This window comes from Mobula hypostoma, chromosome 6 (assembly GCF_963921235.1).
Source record: "Mobula hypostoma chromosome 6, sMobHyp1.1, whole genome shotgun sequence".
Classification (NCBI taxonomy): Eukaryota; Metazoa; Chordata; class Chondrichthyes; order Myliobatiformes; family Myliobatidae; genus Mobula; species Mobula hypostoma.
Genome location: NC_086102.1, coordinates 40,122,543 through 40,144,983, shown reverse-complemented (window position 1 = coordinate 40,144,983; position 22,441 = coordinate 40,122,543). Strand labels below are relative to the sequence as shown.

The window sequence follows — 22,441 nt, the reverse complement described above, 5'->3', positions numbered from 1 at the left end:
AGCTAACCAATTAGATGCAGAATTGGCGTTGTGGTAAGAGGTAGGTGATGGATTGTTTCTCAGACTGGAGAGAATGTGTCACAGTGATGGGTCCTGGTTACATTTTTTTCATGTGTATTAATGATCTGGATGAGAAAGAATCTAGCAGAATACTGAAAGCTTGTGCTGACCAACTGTCTGGGGTGTTCAACGATACCCTCAACCCCTCACTGCTGTGATCTGTAATTCCCACCTGCTTCAAAAGGGCAGCAACTGGACTAGTGCTGAAGAAGAGCAGGGTGAGCCGCCTTAGTGACTAGCACCCGATAGCACCCATCTCTACTGTGATGAATTGTTTCAAGAGGATGGTTATAGCAGAAATTAACTCCTGCCTGAGCAAGGACCCAGGGCTGCTGCAGTTTACCTACTGTCGCAACAGGTCTACACAATCTCACTGGCTCTGCACTCTGCTTTGGAGCATCAAGGCAACAGCATAACATATGTCAGGTTGCTGTTTATCAATTATAGCTCAGTGTTTAATACCATCATCCCCTCAATGTTAATCACTAAGCTTCTAAACCTGGGCTTCTGTACCTCCCTCTGCAAATAGATCCTCAACTTTCACAGCGGGAGACACGGTCAGTAATGATCAGTGATAACATCTTATCATTGCTGACAGTCAATGCAGGTGAACCTCTCTGCTGGACTTTCTTTGCCCTCGTGTATGTGTACCTAAGCACAGTTCAAACAACATTTATAAATTCACAGATGACACGACTATTGTTGGTAAAATCTCAGATGAAGGTGAGGCAGTGTACAGGAGTGAGACAGATCAACTGGTTGAATGGTGTTGCAACAGCCTCTCAATCGATATTAGCAAGAACAGGGAACTGATTGTAGATATCACAAAGTCTGTTTTGAGAAAATTGATTAAAAGATATTACAGTATTTGTATAGGAGAAGATCTTGATTTCTCATGGTAAAATAAAGACTACACTGGAAAAACTACTTCTGAAAAACCAAGTAAATGACAGCCACTGCCTCTCCTTTGTCCACCCTGCTTGTTACTTCCTGGAAGAACTCCAACAGATTTGTCAGGCAAGATTTTCTTTGCAGAAACCATGCTGACTTTGTCTTATTTTATCACAAGTATCCTGAAACCTCATCCTTAATAGTAGACTCCAACACATTCCCAGCCACTGAGGTTAGGCCAACTGCTCTATAATTTCCTTTCTTTTGCTTTCCTCCCTTAAGACCTTTGAGATCACCTAGCTCTTTTTCCTTTGTAATAGCAATGGCACTCACTCCTGCTACCAGACACTCATGGACCTCGGGCACATTGCTAGTGTCCTCCACAGTGAAGACTGATGCAGAGTACCCATTAAATTCAGCTGCCAGTTTTTGTCCCCCATTGCTACCTCACCAGCATCATTTTCCAGTGGTCCAAAAGATTCTATTGTATCCACCTCCACCACCGTCGCCAGCAGCCCATTCCACGCACTCACCACTCTCTGCATAAAAAATACTTACCCTTGACATCTCCTCTGTACCTACTTCCAGGCACCTTAAAACTGTGCCCTCTCGAGTTAGCCATTTCAGCCCTGGGAAAAAGCCTCTGACTATCCACACCATCAATGCCTCTCATCATCTTATACACCTCTATCAGGTCACCTCTCATCCTCCGCCACTCCAAAGGCCAAGTTCATTCAACCCATTCTCTTAAGGCATGCCCCCCAATCCAGGCAACATCCTTGTAAATCTCCTCTGCACCCTTTCTATAGATTCCATATCCTTCCTGTAGTGAGGTGACCAGAACTGAGCACAGTGCTCCAAGTGGGGTCTGACCAGAGTCCTTTATCTCTCTCTTTAAATCTTTTTATTGAGTAAGTATACAAAAAAGGTAAGCCATATAAACATTAATACAATGTTAAAGTATAATAAAATTCCAAAAAATAACAATACCAAAAAGAAAATACTACAAACAATGTAATTTAAGCATAAGAAACCAAGATAACATAATAGTATACTAGATTTTATATATATCAATGGAAAAAAAGAAAAAAAAAAACCCCAAAAAAAAACCCACCGTGCAACTAACTAAAAGCAAAGCAAAGCAATGGGCTAACTTGAAACCAAACAGAGTTAAACTTAAAATCACGTCCTCAATCCCGACCTCCATTAAAACAGTGAAGAGAAAACAAGAAGGGTAAATATTACATTAAATGAAAATATCGAATAAAAGGTCCCCAAATCTGTTCAAATTTAAATGAAGAATCATAAAGGTTACTTCTAATTTTCTCCAGATTCAAACATAAAATCGTCTGAGAAAACCAAAAAAAGGTAGTTGGAGCATTAAGCTCTTTCCAATGTTGTAAAATACATCTTTTCGCCATTAAAGTAAGAAATGCAATCATTCTACGGGCTGAAGGGGAAAGATTACTAGAAATTTTAGGTAGTCCAAAGATAGCAGTAATAGGGTGAGGAGAGATATCTATATTTAATACCTTAGAAATAATATTGAAAATATCTCTCCAAAAAGTTTCCAAAGTAGGGCAAGACCAAAACATATGAGTTAAAGAGGCTATCTGCCCCGAACATCTATCACAGAAAGGATTAATATGCGAGTAAAAACGCGCTAACTTATCTTTGGACATATGTGCTCTATGAACCACTTTAAATTGAATTAGGGAATGTTTAGCACAAATAGAGGAAGTATTAACTAATTGTAAAATCTGCCCCCAATCATCCACAGAAATGGTAAGCCCCAATTCCTGTTCCCAATCTACCCTAATCTTATCAAATGGAGCTTTCCTAAGTTTCATAATAATATTATAAATCATAGCCGATGCACCTTTCTGACATGGATTAAGGTTAATTATCGAATCTAAAATATATATAGGAGGAAGCATTGGAAAGGAAGTAAGTATAGTACTTAGGAAATTTCTAACTTGTAAATATCTAAAAAAATGTATTCTTGATAAGTTATATTTGTTAGATAATTGTTCAAAAGACATAAGGGAACCATCTAAAAATAAATCCAAAAACCGTAAAATACCCTTAGTCTTCCAAGTTTGAAAAGCGCGATCCGTAAAAGAGGGAGGAAAAAATATGTTACCTAAAATAGGAATCGCTAACCCGAATTGATTAAGATCAAAAAATTTTCTGAATTGAAACCAAATGCGCAAAGCATATTTAACTATCGGGTTAGAGACCTGCTTAAGACGTTTCGAATCAAAAGGAAGAGAGGAACCTAAAATAGAACCAAGTGTATAACCCTGAACAGATTGTAATTCCAATGCTACCCATTTAGGAATAAATAGTATGTCCCGATCAAGTAACCAAAATTTCATATGTCGAATATTAATAGCCCAATAATAAAATCTAAAGTTAGGTAATGCTAAACCTCCATCTCTCTTAGCTTTCTGTAAATGTATTTTACCCAGTCTCGGATTCTTGTTCTGCCAAATAAATGAAGAAATTTTAGAGTCAACTTTATCAAAAAAAGATTTAGGAACGAAAATTGGTAATGCCTGAAACACATATAAAAATTTTGGCAAAAAAAACATCTTAACTGCATTAATACGACCAATCAAAGTTAAATATAAGGGAAACCATTTAGATGAAAGTTGAGTAATATGGTCTATTAATGGTAAAAAGTTAGTCTTAAATAAATCTTTATGTTTACAAGTAATTTTAATCCCAAGATATGAAAAGTAATTATTAATCAATTTAAATGGAAATTTATAATATAAGGGAAGATGTTTATTAATCGGAAAAAGTTCACTCTTACTAAGATTTAATTTATAACCTGAGAAAAGACCAAATTGTGCTAATAACTCTAAAACAGCAGGAATGGATCTCTCAGGATTAGAAATATATAAAAGTAAATCATCAGCATAGAGTGATAATTTATGGGACTTTAATCCCCGAGTTATCCCAGTAATATTTAAAGATTCTCGAATAGCAATTGCAAGAGGTTCTAATGCAATATCAAATAATAGGGGACTAAGAGGACAGCCTTGTCGAGTACCACGAAAGAGAGGAAAAAAAGGTGAGTTTAAGGAGTTAGTACGAACCGAGGCTACAGGGGAGTAATATAACAGTTTAATCCAGGATATAAATTTCAAGCTAAAATTAAACATTTCAAGCACCTTAAATAAATAAGGCCATTCTACTCTATCAAAAGCTTTCTCGGCATCTAAAGAAATAACACACTCAGGAACATTTTGTGAGGGAGTATAAACGATATTTAACAATGTACGAATATTATAAAAAGAGTAACGACCTTTAATAAAACCCGTTTGGTCTTCCGAAATAATAGAAGGAAGTACTTTTTCTAGTCTATTTGCTAATAACTTAGAAAAAACTTTAGAATCAACATTTAATAAAGATATTGGTCTATAAGATGCACATTGAGCAGGGTCTTTATCCTTCTTTAGTATTAAAGAAATTGATGCTCTATTAAAAGATTCCGGAAGTTTACCAAGTTTCAAAGAAGCCTCAAAAACCTTATAGAGCCAAGGAATCAATAAAGAAGCAAAACATTTATAAAATTCAACGGTAAACCCATCAGGGCCAGGAGCTTTCCCCAGATTCATAGAAAAAATAACATTCTTAATCTCATCCATTGTAATGGAAGTATCTAATAAAGAAGACATATCCTGTGAAATCAGAGGGAAGTCTAACTTATCTAAAAAATCATTCATATATTTAGAATCTCGAGGAGACTCTGATTGGTATAAAGAAGAATAAAAATCACAAAAGGTTTGATTAATCCCCACATGATCCAATATCAATCGATCATTTTGGTTATAAATCTGATTGATTTGAGATTTAACATAATTAGATTTCAATTGATTAGCCAGCAGCTTGCCAATTTTATCACTGTGAACATAAAAATCACTTCTTGTTTTCTTTAATTGGTTTACAATCGAGGACGAGAGTAGTAAACTGTGTTCCATTTGAAGTTCAGTTCTTTGTTTGTATAGCTCCTCAGAAGGAGCCATAACATATTTCTTATCAATTTCTTTAATCTTGTCCACAATTACCATCTCCTCCTGCTTCTGTTTCTTCCTCAAAGCAACGGAATACGAAATAATCTGACCCCGAATATAGGCTTTAAAAGTGTCCCAAAGAGTGTTAACCGAAATATCTTCTGTATGGTTAATTGTAAAAAAAAGCTCAATCTGTTCATTCATAAAATTAACAAAGTCCGAGTCCTGAAGCAACAGCGAATTAAAACGCCATTGTCTATTGTTTGGTATATTGGCCATAATTTTAATAGAAAGCTTAAGTGGAGCATGATCCGAAATGGTTATAGAATCATAATCACATTTAATCACTGAAGAAATGAGACGAGAATCAATGAAAAAATAATCAATTCTTGAATAGGAATGATGAACATGTGAAAAGAAGGAAAAATCTTTTTCCTGAGGATGCAGAAAACGCCAAATGTCCGTCGACCCAGAATCAGAAAGGAAAAAATTAATCAAATTTGCAGATTTATTAGGTAAAGTCCGTAAAGGAGCCGAACGGTCCAAAGCTGGAGATAAACAGGTATTAAGATCTCCGCCCCAAATCAATGAAAACTCGTTCAAATTCGGAAACTGATCAAACAATGATTTATAAAATTCCGGACAATCCATATTAGGAGCATAAACATTAACCAAAACTACTTTTTTATTAAATAATAAACCACTAACCAATAAAAATCTACCATTCGGATCAGAGATAATATCCTGTTGTATAAAAGTAACTGAGGAGTCTATAAAGATAGAGACGCCTCGAATCTTAGCATTGGAGTTCGAATGAAATTGTTGTCCCTTCCAAAATTTGAAAAAACGTAGTCTGTCCCCCCTCCGTACATGGGTCTCTTGTAAAAATAAAATTTGTGCTTTAAGTCTCCGGAACACTTTAAAAACTTTTTTCCTTTTAATAGGATGATTAAGACCATTAGTATTCCAGGAGACAAAATTAATAATAGACTCCATAAATCCTAAAGTCAACCCATAACAAAGAGGATTGACAATAGGCGCGACCCACAGACCCGGAGAGGAAACAGAACATACAAAAGATACCGGGGAAAAGGACGTAACCAATACTTCAATAATGTATATAGCCCAAAGAGAAACAAACTAAAACGTGAAGCCCCGCCCACCGCCCCCCCCCCCAGGACCCCAAGGCGAAATCTAAAGCAGACCCGCCAGAAAGAAGCAAGCGCTAAAACTACCCCCATGACTTCCGGTATACGCTCCCTAAAAAAAAGGTATAAATATGAAAAGGATCAGCTAATTGTAAAACAGTAAAAAAAAATAAGTAAAAAAAAGTTAACTCAATTAAAATACACACAGAACAGAACAAAAGCCGGAAAGTATATATTAAAAAAAACCACAATAAACCTCAAACTCATGAATAGACACAGCAACAAAAAAAATAGGATTATTAACATAAAATGATTATAAAAAGCAAAACAGAATAAAATTTAAAAAAAACTACAAAATTTAAGGCCGCACAGGAAATACGTAAGATGACAAAAGGGAAGTAACCACCCAGAATCCCCTGGGAAAAGAAAGAAATGACGCAGTTAAAAAGAAAGTTTAGCAGCCATATTAAGAAATCGAAAGTAAACTTTTCTGCCCAAATAGGGCACAGAAAAGTTAAAACCAACCAATTCACAGCCTCCGATCAACGGAGAAAATTAAAAAAAGGCAATTAAGATGTTGAAGATGAAAGTTGATCCAGATAGCTCTGGGCATCCGATGGAGAATCAAAAAAACGAAGAGCTCCATCTAACATGCGAATCCTTAGACGTGCAGGGTACAGCAGCGCTGGTCTTAAATCCATCTTATAGAATTCCGACATCACGGATCTGTAACGGACCCGTTGGTCCCAGATTGGTTTACTGAAATCTTCCACGAATCGGAACTTAAGATCCGAAAAATCAATGAAACCTTTAGATCGAGCGAATCGAAACAGTCTCTCCTTATCTTGAAAGTAATGAAAACGTAAGATAACATGCCTAGGTCTATCTGACCTAGACGAGTATGATGGGATTCTGTGAACACGATCCAGTAGCGGTGGTTGGTCAGGAAATACAGTAGGGAATGCATCTTTTAAAAGTTGGGAGAAATATTTCATAGGGTTGTTAGCTTCCACGGCTTCCCTGACGCCAATCATTCGTAAATTCTGCCGTCGCATTCTAGATTCCAAGTCAGAGTTTTTAAAAGTCAAAAAGTCAAGTTTCTTCTTCATTACATTAATTGTTTCTTCGACTTTCCCCATCTTAAGCTCACTTTGTTGCGCGGATTTTTGAAGACCAGATATAGCCGACTGATGTTCCGCAATACATGTTTGCATCTTATCAGAGTCCTTTATAGCTGTAACATTACCTCTCAGCTCTTAAACTCAGACCCACGGTTATAATGAAGTCCACAGTTAATGAAGGCCAATGCACTGTATGCCTTCTCAACCACACAGTCAACCTGCACAGCAGCTTTATATTATCGGCTAGTTTGCCCACATATTTCATCTTTTCCCTTCTTATAGCTTTTCCAGTTGCCTTTTTTTTGGATTTACAAAGCTTCCCAATCATCCAACTTCCCACTCACTTTTGCTACCTTATGTGCCCTTTCCTTGGCTTTTATGCAGTCTTTAACTTCCCTTATCAGCCACAGTTGTCTACCCCTGCCATTTGAGAATAACTTCTGTCAGACATGTCCATTCTGTGCCTTGTGAACTATGCACAGAAACTTCAGTCATCTCTGTTCTGCCGTCATCCCCGCCAGTTTCCTCCTGCAATCCACCTGGGCAAGCTCCTCTTTCATGCCTCTGCAATATCTTCATTCTATTGTGATACTGATACATGTGACTTATGCTTCTCCCTGCCGAATTGCAGTATGAATTCAATCATATTCTGATCACTGTCTCCTAAGGGTTTCTTTACATTAAGATTCCTAATAAGATCTGGGTTATTACACAACACCCATTTTAAGTTAGCCTTTCCCTGAGTAGGATCAAGCACAAGCTGGTCTAAAAAGTCATCTTGTAGGCATTCAACAAATTCCCTCTCTTGCGATCCGACACCAACCTGATTTTCCCAATCCCTTTGCATATTGAAGTCCCCCATTACAATTGTGACATTACCCTTATTACATGCCTTTTCCACTCCCTTTGCAATCTCAACCCCGCATCTTGGCTACTATTTGGAGGCCTATATATGATTCCCATAATGGTGTTTTAACCCTTACGGTTTCTTCACTCCACCCACAATGACTCAACATTCTCTGACCCTATGTCACATCTTTTTACCAACAGAGCCACACCATCGTCTGTGCCTTCCTGCCTGTCCTTTCGACACAAAGCGTATCCTTTGATGTTAAGCTCCCAGCTATGGCCTTCTTTCAGCCATGACACAGTGATGCCCACAACATCATACTGACCAATCTCGAATTGCGCCACCTGTTCATACACCTTATTCCGAATGCTACATGCATTTAACTTCAGCATCTTCAGTCCAGCGTTCTTCGCCCCTTTGAATATTGCTGCTGTGGTACATTTTAACTCTGCTCTGTCTGCATTTGTACCCAATCATTGGCTTGACCTTCCTTGCATTCATAATGCACCATCATTTACTTGTAATCCTGCTGGCTCATCCTCACCTCTATCATCCTGGTTCCCATCCCCCTGCCATATTAGTTTAAACCACTTTCAACAGCTCTAGTAAACCTGCCTGCAAGAATATTGGTTCCCCTCGGATTCAAGTGCAACTTGACCCTTTTTGTACAGGTCACAACTGCCCCAGAAGAGGTCCCAATTATCCAGAAGTCTGAATCCCTACCCCCATGCTCCAATTCTTCAGCCTCGCATTTATCTGCCACCTCATTCTATTCCTATCCTCACTGTCAGGTGACTCAGACAGCGATCCCAATTACTACTCTTGAGGTCTTGCTTCTTAGCTTCCTTGCTAACTCCCTGTATTCTGTTTTCAGGACCTCCTCCCTCCTCCCTATGTTGTTGGTACCAATGTGTACCACTACTTCTGTCTGTTCACCCTCCCTTTTCAGGATATCGTGGATGGGTTTAGAAACATCGCGGACCCTGGCACCTGAGAGACACTACCATCCGTGTTTCTTTTTCACCTATCTGACCCCCTAACTATAAAGTCCCCTATTACTGCTGCCATCTTCTTCAGTTCCCTACCCTTCTGAGCCACAGGGCCAGACTCAGTGCTAGAGTACTTATTGTTGAGGGGGATGGCCACAGAGGTGCTTTCCACCATCGGATGTTCTCCCTTCCCTCTCCTGGCAGTCACCCATTTATCTCTGTCCTGTAACCTTAGAGTGACTACCTCCCTGTAGCTCCTGTCTATCACCTCCACACGCCAAAGATCATCGAGCTGTAGCTCCTGTTCTTTTACGTGGTCTCTAGGGAGCTGCATCTCGATGCACCTGGTGCAGATGTGGCCATCGGGGAGGCTGGCAGTCTCCCGGAAATCCCACATCTGGCACCCAGAACAGAACACTGGCCCTGTAGACTTACCCCCTATTCTCTGAAGAGTTAGATAAGAAATAAGGAATGAACTTACCTACTTACCTTGCCTCCGCCTGTTCTTGCCAAAGCCCAGTTGAGCCAAACTGTTAGCACTCTGACTCAGACCACTCCGATGATGACCACTCCGCCGGATGGTGCCCCTCTTTAATGAATGAGTACTCACCGCTATGCACACTTCGTGCATGCATCAAGTTTGCTAATGATATACTGGCGAGTAAGTAATCTGCAAGAACAAAAAGTGACTGCCAAGAAATAATAAGTAACCAGGCAAGGAAATGGTCAAAGGACTCTAACCTGTACAAGTATAGATGTGGAAAAGGAGAATGTATGTTAGATGTTAAGAGGTCAGTAAGTAGGTCCATGTATTTGTCATAAAGGTTAACTGGGAGATGCTTAGAAGGGAAATATCAGTATTTATACTAAAGATGTTAGAATATAAAATATAGTAAGTCTTACTTTAAATCTACAGGAATTAGCTGAGTTTTGAATCTTGGAGGTACGGATGCTCTGTCAAAAAGTATACTAAATAATTTATTCAATAGGTTTTTAATGTTTCAAAGAAATTGAATGGTTCCACCATGAAAAATGATGTAGAATATCAATGATAATCTCTTGAATGGCAGATTGGATGCAAGATGCTAAATGGCCCATTCCTGCCTTGTATTTATTGGGTTGATATGTACAAAGTCGGGATTTATTCCACTACTTTGACGCTTTTTGTTTTCTCATTAGCCGGACAAATCTACAGTCAGAAGAGATTGTTTCAGAATTGGTGCATGGCTTCCTTATTCCAGAAGCACACAAAATGATAATGAGGGACAGAGGTATGAAACATTAGAAAGCAAATAATTAGAATATGAAACGTTTGCTTCAATATTAATGGGAAAAGAAAGTAGTATAGTATCAATGAGAATTAAGTTTCTGTTCTGTTCCTGTTCTTTATCAAAAGCAATGCCACTTCATTGTTTTAAAGAGAGATTCACGTTCACGAAGATGAAAAATAATTGCGAGTGCAGCAGTTGCATTCTATTTCACAAAAAAAAATTTCAAATTTATCCAGTTACATAAAGGCTTTTAGTTTAAAACTGTCTTTAATTTTGCATTAGTTTCATCAACTATACACAGAAGCTCAGTCACAAAATTTTTCTGATTTCCTCCAACAGTAAGGCTCTTCCAAAGTAGGCATCGACTTGCTGCCCACCGCATTATTCATAATGAGAGTGAACAAATTATAACAAAGACAAGTATTCCTGAGTCACCAACAGAAACACCATCAAGCAAGGTTGCAGCGGATGTTCTGAACAATACAGTCACTGAGGTTGAAGAAACGATGAAATGGATGGATAAATCATGAAGTGAGAAACTAGCAGATTTTAAAGCTGCATCTGAGATTCGAAAAGAGATGGTTAATTTTCAATTGCAGCAGAGAAAATTGCCCATGAGGATAGAACTCAACCTGTTTTTAATCCTAATATTTCAGCTATAATGAAATCCCTCCTTAGACCATGGAAAGTATAGTATGTGGATCTCTCTCTCTCTCTCTCTCATAGGACATATAGAATAACCAAGCAGCATTATGTTAGCATTGATTCTGACCTGGCACAATCACAAAGACAGCCCAGACCTTACTCTGCCATTAAATATCACATTCAGATGGAAAGCGAAAATCTACTTTTCCTAACTATCCCCATAACCTTTCTCCCCTTTGCTCAGTTGATCATGATTTTATCTAATAGTGATTTTATACTAGAGATAACAAATTGGTCGACAGCTATCCACTTAACACACTGTGTAAGTCACATATTGCACTTGGTCTTGTCACTATGCAGAAAAGCATCATATCAACTTCCTATAGTATTTGAAGAGATCTCAATTACATCCAGTTAAGAGAATCTGTGGAATGAGCCAATGTTTCAGATCAAAGACCCTTCATAGGATCTGGTTTCTCTTTCTACAGATGCTGCTTGACTGGCTGAGTTATTTCAACATTTTCTGTTTCAGATTTCAGCATCTGCTGTCTTGCTTGCTTTCAATTACTTGCGAGATACTTAATAGTGAGGCCATCTGCATTCATGTTGTTTAACAGCAATCAAGGAAGGAAACTTTGAGGTTCAAGGACAGTTTTTGGTCAGTTAGTCTGTTTACTTTACAGGGCAAATGGGAAGAGTCCAGAATCAAGGCCATTTTGGCAGATAAGGCTCAAGGCAAAGTGAAAGACGTGCTGTGTCCAAGGCGACCTATCACAGAGTCAGAGTTGTACAGAGGCTCTGCATCCCACCCTGTCCATGCAAAACTTTGTCCATCAACATACTACGTTCATCCCATTTGCGGTCTGGTTTGTATTTTGTAACGTTGCTGCTCAGTGCCCCTACTTTGAAATGTTACACCCATGTCATCATGCCTTCTTCTGACTACCTGTGTTGCTACTTTTAAGGAAGTATGGACTTGTACCCCGAGGTTCCTCAGTTTATAAACATCCCCTAGAACCCTACCATTTACTCTTAAACCGGATCCACGTCCTGCTGCAGCCTTAGGCAATTTTCTCCCCTATCTGTAATATCACCAACTTTCATGCTATCCACAAACTTACTAATTATACCTCCTACATTCACATCCAAGTTGTTCACGTGCATCACAGACTACAATGGTTGCAGTACTACTGGTCACAGATGTTCAATCAGAGAAGTACCCTTCCACCATTACCCTCGTCTAATCACCAAGCCAGTTTTGGATCCAGTTAGCCAGATTGCCTTATATATATATGTCTTAACCTTTGGAACTTGCGTATAATGTGGGATCTGGTGAACTATCATACTGAGGTCAAAGCAGATAATGGCAACTTTCGTGCCTAGTTTGATAATCTTAGTTAGCTCTACAAATTAAATGACACAGGATTTCTCCTGCCCACTCACATTCAGTCTATAGCGGTGGAAATCACGATGCCTCACAACTTCTTTGCTACAGCTTATTCTAAAGAGCAGCATCGACAGAGTCTATTCTCGTCATGGAAAGGCAAGTATCTCCTTTACAGAAACGTGGATTTGCTTTGTTAGCTGGATGGTTCACTGGGTGGTGTTGCAAATGCTCTTCTGGTCTTCACCCATAAACCTTGATCTGTTCAGGAACTCCGACAAGTGATTTCACTTCCTGAAAGATCAATTAGTCAGAATCACAGCCAAAAGTATGGCAAGTGCAATGCAGAGGGAGCTGTCACATAACTCCTTCATTCCCTGACTGCACTCACTGCATTTCAGCAGGCATACCGGAGCAATGCATGGCTCTTTACAGACAAGACTATCATAATAATTCTGGATGCCAGGCACCAGCTTGGACTTCAATAAGTGTAGTCAAATGCTCTGTAATGAAAGCTATTGAGTATCCTACAACACTGGGAGGCAATCATTGGAATTTCTGTTCAAAACTACCAATACCTGGATTGTTGTGGGACTGTACTGCAATATATTTCAGATTTCTCACTTTGCCATCTGCTGTAACCTATATCATCCTGTCCACATTTGAGGACATCATTGCACACAGCACCACACCAGAAGAGGACTAGAAAGAAGAATATGAGTCAAAGGCCAAGAGGTGGGGGTAAGAGTCTCTTTTAGATATGCTGTCACCACCACCTTGTGCTCCCACCTTTTGCTATATCTGGGTATGGTCCCTGTTTGGGCTGGTAAGTGGCAAGTTACCTTCATGTTACACAAATGCTTGGCAGTGAAAATTTTCAGTGTTTGAGAGGGTCTAAACATTTCAAAGACAATACCTTGACTAAACACCCTGTTCTCATCTAAAAAATAAACAGCGTCGAATCTTCATTAATCAGAAACTTACTATGACAGAGCAGGTCAAAATCTAGTATCACTCAGCGAGCCACTCACCCAACTTTTGAAAGCCTTTTCCCCATCTGCAGTGTAGGAGATACCACTCAAATGGAACTCCAAACCCCATTGGCAAGAGAGACTAGTTCCAACCTTGCTGAAAAATGAAGAGAGAGTACACATGGTGAAGTCGAGTGGGATCTAGGTGTTCTTCTGCATGAATTACAAAAAGTAAGGCAAGTTCAATAAGTTGTTAATAAGGCACACACCATGTTGGTCTTTATTATGAAGGAGGAAGAGTTTAATAATAAAGAAGATTTAATTGCAGTTTTACAGGTTGTTGATGAGGCCACACCTAGAATACTGTGCACAGTTTTGGTGTCCTTGTCTAAAAAAATGTTTGCAGCATTGGAGGCAGTCCAAAGGAGATTTACCAAGCTAATTCAAAAACTAGGGGGCATAGCTTTGTTAGAGCAAAAAAGGTTTAATGGATTTATGAGTTTCAAGTTTTTTTGTTTTACACCAAGTGGTAGATGCCTGGAACACATTACCTGGGAAAATTATGGAAGCAGAAACAATAATAAAGTTACAGAGGCTTTGCGATAGGCTCAAGAGCAGGCAGGGAATGGGGTAATGCGATAGGCTCAAGAGCAGGCAGGGAATGGGGTAATGGGATGGGATTGGGAGGGGGCTGAAGTGCCTGTTCCTGTGTTGTTCTAGTTTCAGAGTTCTGACCCCCAAGAGAAGCAGGGAAGTATGGGTCTCTATTCCTTGGAATTTAGGATGATGGGTGACATCATTTAAACTTACAATATCTAAAGGAGATTAACAGGAAAAATGTTAAGAGCTGATTCTTCCATTTGTGAAAACAAACTAGGAAATATAATTTCAAAATAAAGGGCTCATCATTTAAAACTAAGTTACATAGAAATTTCTGCTCCAAGGAAGGTGAACCTCTGGAATGCTATATCCTGGAGATGGAGATAGATAAATATGTTTTGCTGAGAGACTGAAAACTTAAGGAGTATGGGGAACCGACATAGAGAAGAGTTGAGGTCAACATAGATCAGACATGATCATATTGAATGGCAGGCAAGGTTTGAAGAGCCAAATAGCTTCCTCCTTTTATTTTCTTCTGTTTTTGTGTGAAGTACCTTTCTTTTCCTCTTCCCTTCTTCCATGGAGTCAAAACTAGTTTTGGACTCACTGATTGGTGGCACACATTAATTAGGAATGAGGATGAAATAACACCATGGCTAATGTTATTTAATGTAACTGTAGTAGAACATTTTTTTCACCAAACTACAGTGATTCATAGTCAAAAACTTATGTTGTTAAAAAAAATGTAATATTGGGCAAGAATGAACATTAGATTCATTGCATTTTGGCATACTTTGCTAAATATGTATTATGGTTAAAATAAATACAATATTTTGTTATAAACAGATTCTGCAGATGCTGGAAATCTAGAACAGCACACAGCAATATTTTGCTAAATCTTGCATGTTGTGAGAAGAGATTAAACATTTTCTTTCATTGTAATTTTTAAAGATACCTTCCATCCTCAAACATAGCTTTATCTGTTCTTGATGTAATTTCTATATTGTGGAGATATTTATTAAAAGCACAGTTATTTCTAACAAATAGAATGGTGTAGTTAAATTTTACATGAGACTCTTACCTAACAGATTGTAAACAGAAAAAAATCTATGAGTAAAAGAGGTGGCATGACATCATTTCTTTCATTGTCTACTGGATCTCCAATTCTATGCTTAAACAATTTACAACAGTACAACACCATACAGTCCCTTCAGCCCACAAAGTTGTGCCTACAAATCTAATAGCCTATTTTGAATTTTATTACTGATTAATAACATTCAACCGTGTTCTTGACACATCATTTTCTCTGTCCTCTAGAATAGTTGGCTGTAAAAAGAATCTTAAGAAAGAAATTAGAAAAGCTAAAAGAAGAGTGAGGCAGCTTTAGCAAGTAAGGTGAAAATAAATCCAAAGGGTTTCTACAGTTATATTAATAGCAAAAGGATAGTGAGGGATAAAATTGGTCCCTTAGAGAATCAGAGTGGATGGCTATGTGCGGAGCCAAAAGAAATGGGGGAGATTTTGAACAATTTCTTTTCTTCGGTATTCACTAAGGAGAAGAATATTGAATTGTGTAAGGTAAAGGAAACAAGAAGGGTAGTTATGGAAAGTATGATGATTAAAGAAAAGGAAGTACTGGCACTTTTAAGGAATATAAAAGTGGATAAGTCTCTGGGTCCGGACAAAATATTCCCTAGGACCTTGAGGGAAGTAAGTGTGGAAACAGCAGGGGCTCTGACAGAAATATTTCAAATATCATTAAAAACGGGGATGGTGCCGGAGGATTGTTGTATTGCTCATGTGGTTCCATTGTTTAAAAAGGGTTCCAAGAAGAAACCTAGCAATTATCAGCCTGTGAGTTTGATGTCAGTGGTGGGTAAATTGATGGACAGTATTCTTAGAGATGGTATATATAATTACCTGGATAGACAGGGTATGATTAGGAACAGTCAACATGGATTTGTGCGCGGAAGGTCATGTTTGACAATTCTTACTGAATTTTTTGATGAGGTTACTAAGAAAGTTGACGAGGGTAAAGCAGTGGATGTTGCCTATATGGACTTCAGTAAGACCTTTGAAAAGGTTCCACACGGAAGGTTAGCAGTGGCTGGATGGGAGACGGCAGAGAGTAGTGGTGGATAGCTGTGTGTCAGATTGGAGGATGGTGTGTAGTGGTGTGCCTCAGGGATCTGTACTGGGCCCAGTGTTGTTTGTCATATATATTAATGATCTGGATGATGGGGTGGTAAATTGGATTAGTAAGTATGCAGATGATACTAAGATAGGTGGAGTTGTGGATAATGAAGTAGGTTCTCAAAGCTTGCAGAGAGATTTAGGCCAGTTAGAAGAGTGGGCTGAAAGATGGCAAATGGAATTTAATGCAGATAAATGTGAGGTGCTACATTTTGGTAGGACTAATCAAAATAGGACATACATGGTAAATGATAGGGCATTGAAGAATGCTGTAGAACAGAGGGATCTAGGAATAATGGTGCATAGCTCCCTGAAGGTGGAATCTCATGTGGACAGGGTGGTGAAGAAAGCTTTTGGTATGCTGGCCTTTATAAATCAGAGCATTGAGTACAGGAGTTGGGATGTAATGTTGAAATTGTACAAGGCATTGGTATGGCCAAATTTGGAGTATTGTGTGCAGTTCTGGTCACCGAATTATAGGCAAGATGTCAATAAAATTGAGAGAGTACAGAGGAGGTTTACTAAAATGTTGCCTGGGTTTCATCTCCTAAGTTACAGAGAAAGGTTGAACAAGTTAGGTCTTTATTCTTTGGAGCGTAGAAGGTTGAGAGGGGACTTGATAGAGGTGTTTAAAATTATGAGGGGGATTGATAGAGTTGATGCAGATAGGCTTTTTCCATTGAGAGTGGGGGAGATTCAAATGAGGATGTGAGTTGAGAGTTAAAGGGCAAAAGTTTAGGGGTAACATGAGGGGGAACTTCTTTACTCAGAGAGTGGTAGCTGTGTGGAACGAGCTTCCAGCAGAAGTGGTTGAGGCAGGTTTGATGTTGACATTTAAAGTTAAATTGGATAGATATATGGACAGGAAAGGAATGGAGGGTTATGGACCGAGTGCAGGTCAGTGGGACAAGGTGAGAGTAGGAGTTCAGCACGGACTAGAGGGGCCGAGATGGCCTGTTTCCGTGCTGTAATTGTTATATGGTTATATGTTTGGGAAAAACTCTGGAGGTATAAATAACGTCCATGTACTCTATACTGTTGTTTATTTAATATATCAGTAATGTTTGAGTAGTATTATTTGATTAAGCATTCTTTGCTTGTTTAACTAATTCACTATGGGTTTTATGTAAAAGTACATGAATGGCATACATCATCATGACACCGTGTCATATTCAAGTGTCTCGCTAAAATAAAACTAAGACATACCTTCCCAGCTCTGTGTTTCCTTATAATCAGTTTTTATGTTTTAAAGTTACAAAAAATAACAGTGGTGATGAATAAATTTCAAACACAACTACTTACCTGTTGAAGTTCAGCAAGGCATTTGAGTTTTTTAAAAATGCCAACTTGTGCTTCTTCGGGAAGTGACAGAAGCAGTCAAGTGTTAAAAGGCAAAATAAAAAGGATGAACTCATGGTTCATTTACAGTGAGCACCGGGTGATGATTATTTTTAAAAAAGCATTGGAAAGATAGACACATTTGATTGCACAAGAGATAACTAGATTTTGTACACTGAGCGAATTGAGCAATATTTTGAAGCAAATGGAAAAGCTGATAAGAAACAACTGCCAGTTTTGCTGTGTACATTGGGTAGAAGAGCATACAATTTGCTTAAAAGTTTGACTGCTCCAACCAAACCAGTCTAAATGCGCTTTGCTGATATTGTGACAGTAATGCAGGAACATTTAGAACTCAAACCATTGTTGATTGCAGAATGCTTTAAGGTTCATAAGCAGAGTCAAAGGCAAAGGGTCAAAAACTTACATGGCTGAATTGAAGAGAGTGTCCGAGCATTGTCAGTTCAGTGAAGGACTTAAGTGATGCACTGAGATAACGTTTAGTTTGTGGAATCTTACAAGAAAGCATCAGAGCTGAGAAACAGAGAATTCGCAGGCTTTTTCAAATTTTTAAATGGCAAACCAATTGGGAGCAGAGGAGCTGAAGACAGCCAATCAGCTAGCGCACTATAAAAGAAATCTCGTCTAGCGAAGCGGCCATCATCGGAGTGGACTGAGTCAGAGTGGAACGGCTTTGGCTCAACAGGCTTCGGCGTACACAGGCAGAGGCGAGGGTAGGTTCCGGTAAGTTGTTGTTTAGTTCTGTTTGTTCAGAGTAGAGAGAATGCCAGGCAGGATGTTGGAATGCTCCTCTTGCAGGATGTGGGAAGTCATGGAGACCCCCGGTGTCCCTGACAGCGACACCTGCAAGAAGTGCATCCAGCTGCAGCTCCTAACAAACTGCGTTAGGGAACTGGAGCAGGAGCTGGATGACCTCTGGATCATTTGGGAGAATGATGAGATTATAGATAGTAGCTACAGGGAGGTAGTTACGCCAAAGGAGCAGCACACAGGTAATTGGGTTACTGTCAGGCGAGGGAAGAGGAAAGGGCAGGCACAGCAGGGTTCCCCTGTGGCTATTCCCCTCAACAATAAGTATACCGATTTGAATACTGTTGGGGGGTGGGGGATAACCTACCTGGGACAAGCTGCAGCAGCCGGATCTCTGGCATTGAGTCTGGTTCTGCAGTGCAGAAGGGAAGGTGGAAGAAGAGGAGAGTGATAGTGATAGGGGACTCGATAGATAGAGGTACAGAAAGGAGGTTCTGTGGTCGTGACAGAGACTCCCAGATGGTTTGTTGCCTCCCAGGTGCCAGGGTCAGGGATGTCTCTGATAACGTGCACAGCATTCTGAAGTGGGAGGGTGATCAGCCGGATGTCATGGTACACATCGGTACCAATGACTTAGGAAGAAAGAGTGAGGAGGTCCTGCAGAGTGAGTATAGAGAGCTTGGTAGGAAGTTAAAAAGCAGGACCTTGAGGGTGGTAATCTCAGGATTGCTACCTGTGCCATGTGCCAGCGAGGTTAAGAATAGGATGCTCTAGTGGATGAACACGTGGCTGAGGAACTGGTGTAGGGGGCAGGGTGCCGGAGGATTGGAGGATAGCTCGTGTTTTTCCATTGTTTAAAAAAGGCTCAAAAAGTAATCCGGGAAATTACAGGCTGGTAAATTTGACTTCGGTAGTAGGTAAATTATTGGAAGGATTACTAAGAGATAGGATCTACAAGTATTTGCATAGACAGGGACTCACTAGGGAGAGTCAACATGGCTTTGTGAGTGGTAGGTCATGTTTAACAAATCTATTAGAGTTTTTCGAGGAGGTTACCAGGAAAGTGGATGTAGGGAAGGCAGTGAGTGTTGTCTACACGGACCTCAGTAAGGCCTTTGACAAGGTCCCGCATGGGAAGTTAGTTAGGAAGATTCAGTTGCTAGGTATACATGGTGAGGTAGTAAATTGGACTAGACATTGGCTCAATGGGAGAAGCCAGAGAGTGGTAGTGGAGGGTTGCTTCTCTGAGTGGAGGCCTGTGACTAGTGGTGTGTCACAGGGATCAGTGCTGGGTCCATTGTTATTTGTCATCTATATCAATGATCTGGATGATAATGTGGTAAATTGGATCAGCAAATTTGCTGATGATACAAAGATTGGAGGAGGAGTGGACAGTGAGGAAGGTTTTCAAAGCTTGCAGAGGGATTTGGATCAGCTGGAAAAATGGGCTGAAAAATGGCAGATGGAGTTTAATACAGACAAGTGTGAGGTATTGCACTTTGGAAGGACAAACCAAGGTAGAACATACAAGGTAAATGGTAGGGCATGTTATGGTGAAGTAGTATAAGATGTTGGTGAGGCCAAATTTGGAGTATTGTGTGCAGTTTTGGTCACCTAATTACAGGAAGGATATTAATAAGGTTGAAAGAGTGCAGAGAAGGTTTACAAGGATGTTGTCGGGACTTGAGAAACTCAGTTACAGAGAAAGGTTGAATAGATTAGGACTTTATTCCCTGGAGCGTAGAAGAATGAGGGGAGATTTGATAGAGGTATATAAAATTATGATGGGTACAGATGGTGTGAATGCAGGCAGGTTTTTTCCACTGAGGCTAGCGGAGAAAAAAACCAGAGGACATGGGTTAAGGGTGAAGGGGGAAAAGTTTAAAGAGAGCATTAGGGGGAGCTTCTTCACACAGAGAGCGATGGGAGTGTGGAATGAGCTGCCAGAAAAAGTGGTAAATGCAGGCTCACTTTTAACATTTAAGAAAAACTTGGACAGGTACATGGATGAGAGGTGTATAGAGGGATATGGTCCAGGTGCAGGTCAGTGGGACTAGGCAGAAAAATGGTTTGGCATAGCCAAGGAGGGCCAAAAGGCCTGTTTCTGTGCTGTAATGTTTTATGGTTTCTATGGTGTCATTCAAAATGGCTCCTGATTTTAGCACAACTTACGTTTAAAAGAGTTGTTGGCATATCCAATGGAAAAAAGAGACAGAGATGCAACTGATTTGCAGTCAGGAATGAAAGTGAGCGAGAACAAAATTGCAACATCTAAACAGAAATCTGCCTAGCCAGGCACATTGTGTTACTGTTGTAGCAGGGGTTCATGTACACCAGACCAACGCAGGCTTAAAGGCAAAACTTGCAGAAAATGCAAGAAAGTAGAACACATACAAAGAGAATTTTGGGCAGACAAAAATAAACGGACTGCACAGTAAAGAGAAAGAGATTAAAAAGTCAAATTGAAGTTTCAAAAAATGCACTAATCTGCATACTATTGACGAAAAATCCGATAACAATGAGAGTGATACAGGATTGGGTTGCCTTGCGATTTACAATGTGAAAACTAACAAGAAACAAGCAATAATACTTACACAGAAGTGAATGGCAAATTATTTAAAATGGAAATGGATACTGACTCAGCTGTTTCAGTCATTCCACAAAATGAGTTTGAATAATATTTCAGATTCTAAACTGATGCCAGCCGATATCCAACTAAGAGCTTATATTGGAGGAAAGCTAAGTCCTGTAGGAATGACATTCGTGACAGTGAAATACAACAACCAACAACCCACATTGAGCTTGTATATGTTAAAAACAGGACGGCCAGCATTGTGGGGATGTGATTGGCTGAGTCAAATACAACTTGATTGGAGATCCATCCACTATTTGCATTCCAAATCCCCTGCAACGGAGTCAACTAAAATTAAGAAAGGTACTGGATGATGCCACTGCAGTGTTCAAGGATAGCACTGGAAAACTCAAACATCTCAGGGGTAAAAAGTTAAATGAAAATGTCACACAAGTTTTACAAAATTTGTCCAGTTCCCTATACTGATAAAGTAGCCAGTGAGCTTACATCACACGGAGACTGAAGGAATTCTTCCAATGTTGAGTGTAGCCCGTGACAACATCAAGTAGCCAAGAAGGATGGGCCTGTTAGCATCTGTGGAGTTTTGAAGGGCACCATCAACCTAGTGAGCAGAGAAATTGCCTTTAAACTCACGAGAGAGCATAGGCCATCAACTTTTTGCTGTTGATGTTTCTGTAGCAGGCAATTCCTGTTTTACAAGGTCAAGTTGCTAGCTCAATGCTCAACCCAGCACGGATGGAAAGCGTGCCTGGGGAGCCGGCTGGTTTCAAACTCGGGAGCCTTTGCTCCAAAGTCTGGTGCTGATGCCACTATGCCACTAGCCAGCACCATCAACCTAGTACTGAAAGTAAATGAATATCCTCAGCCAAGTTAGAGGATATTTTCACAAACTTTTCTGGAGGAAAACACTTCAGCAAAGAGGACTTAGCTGAGCCTTACCTACAGATGGAGATAGAAGAGTCCAAAATGTTTCTCACCATAAAAACTCACAAAGGGCTTAATCAATATTATAAGTTTATTTTTGGAGTAGCATCTGTGCCTGCACTCTGGCAGGAAGCTATGGACCAGGTGCTGAAAGGCTGTTCAGGCACTCAGTGTTACCTGGATGACATCATTGTTACCGGGGAGGATGACAAGGAACATCTCCAAAATCTCAGTGCAATGTTAAAAAGATTAGAAGTCAATGGGCGCAGAGCACAACACAACAAATTTGAGTTTTTTAATCCAAGTATCACTTACTGTGGTCACACCACTGACACACACAGATAACATAAGTGTGCTGAGACAATTCAAGCAAAGGTCGATGCCCCAAGACCAAAGGGCATGTCACAGTTGTGATCCCTTTTAGGAATTGTCAATTACTACAACAGGTTTCTGCCAAACCTGGCTACCGTGATATACCTCTTGAACTCATTACTACAGATCAGGAAGCAAAGCAGTGTGAGGTGGCTTTCAAAGAAGGTAAAGTAAATGGTGACATCAGACACTGTACTTGCACATTATGATTCACATTGCCCAGTGAAACTTGCCTGCATTGTCTCGCCTTTTGGTAGAGGTGCTGTCATGCCACTTGTTATAAGTGATGAAAGTGAAT

At 39.7% G+C, this 22,441-nt stretch overlaps 1 protein-coding gene across 4 annotated transcripts in view; it reads left to right on the top strand.

Annotated features, from left to right (window-relative positions):
- The window catches only part of cfap91 (cilia and flagella associated protein 91), a 98,276-nt gene extending 83,312 nt beyond the window's left edge, over window positions 1-14,964 (top strand). For all 4 annotated transcript variants that reach the window (XM_063049850.1, XM_063049852.1, XM_063049851.1 and 1 more), the window contains 2 exons: window positions 10,261-10,352; window positions 10,692-14,964. In XM_063049850.1, coding sequence (XP_062905920.1) covers window positions 10,261-10,352; window positions 10,692-10,882 — 283 coding nt within the window. In that variant the 3' untranslated portion in view covers window positions 10,883-14,964. The remainder of the gene's footprint in view (window positions 1-10,260; window positions 10,353-10,691) is intronic.
- Window positions 14,965-22,441: the final 7,477 nt, after the last annotated feature.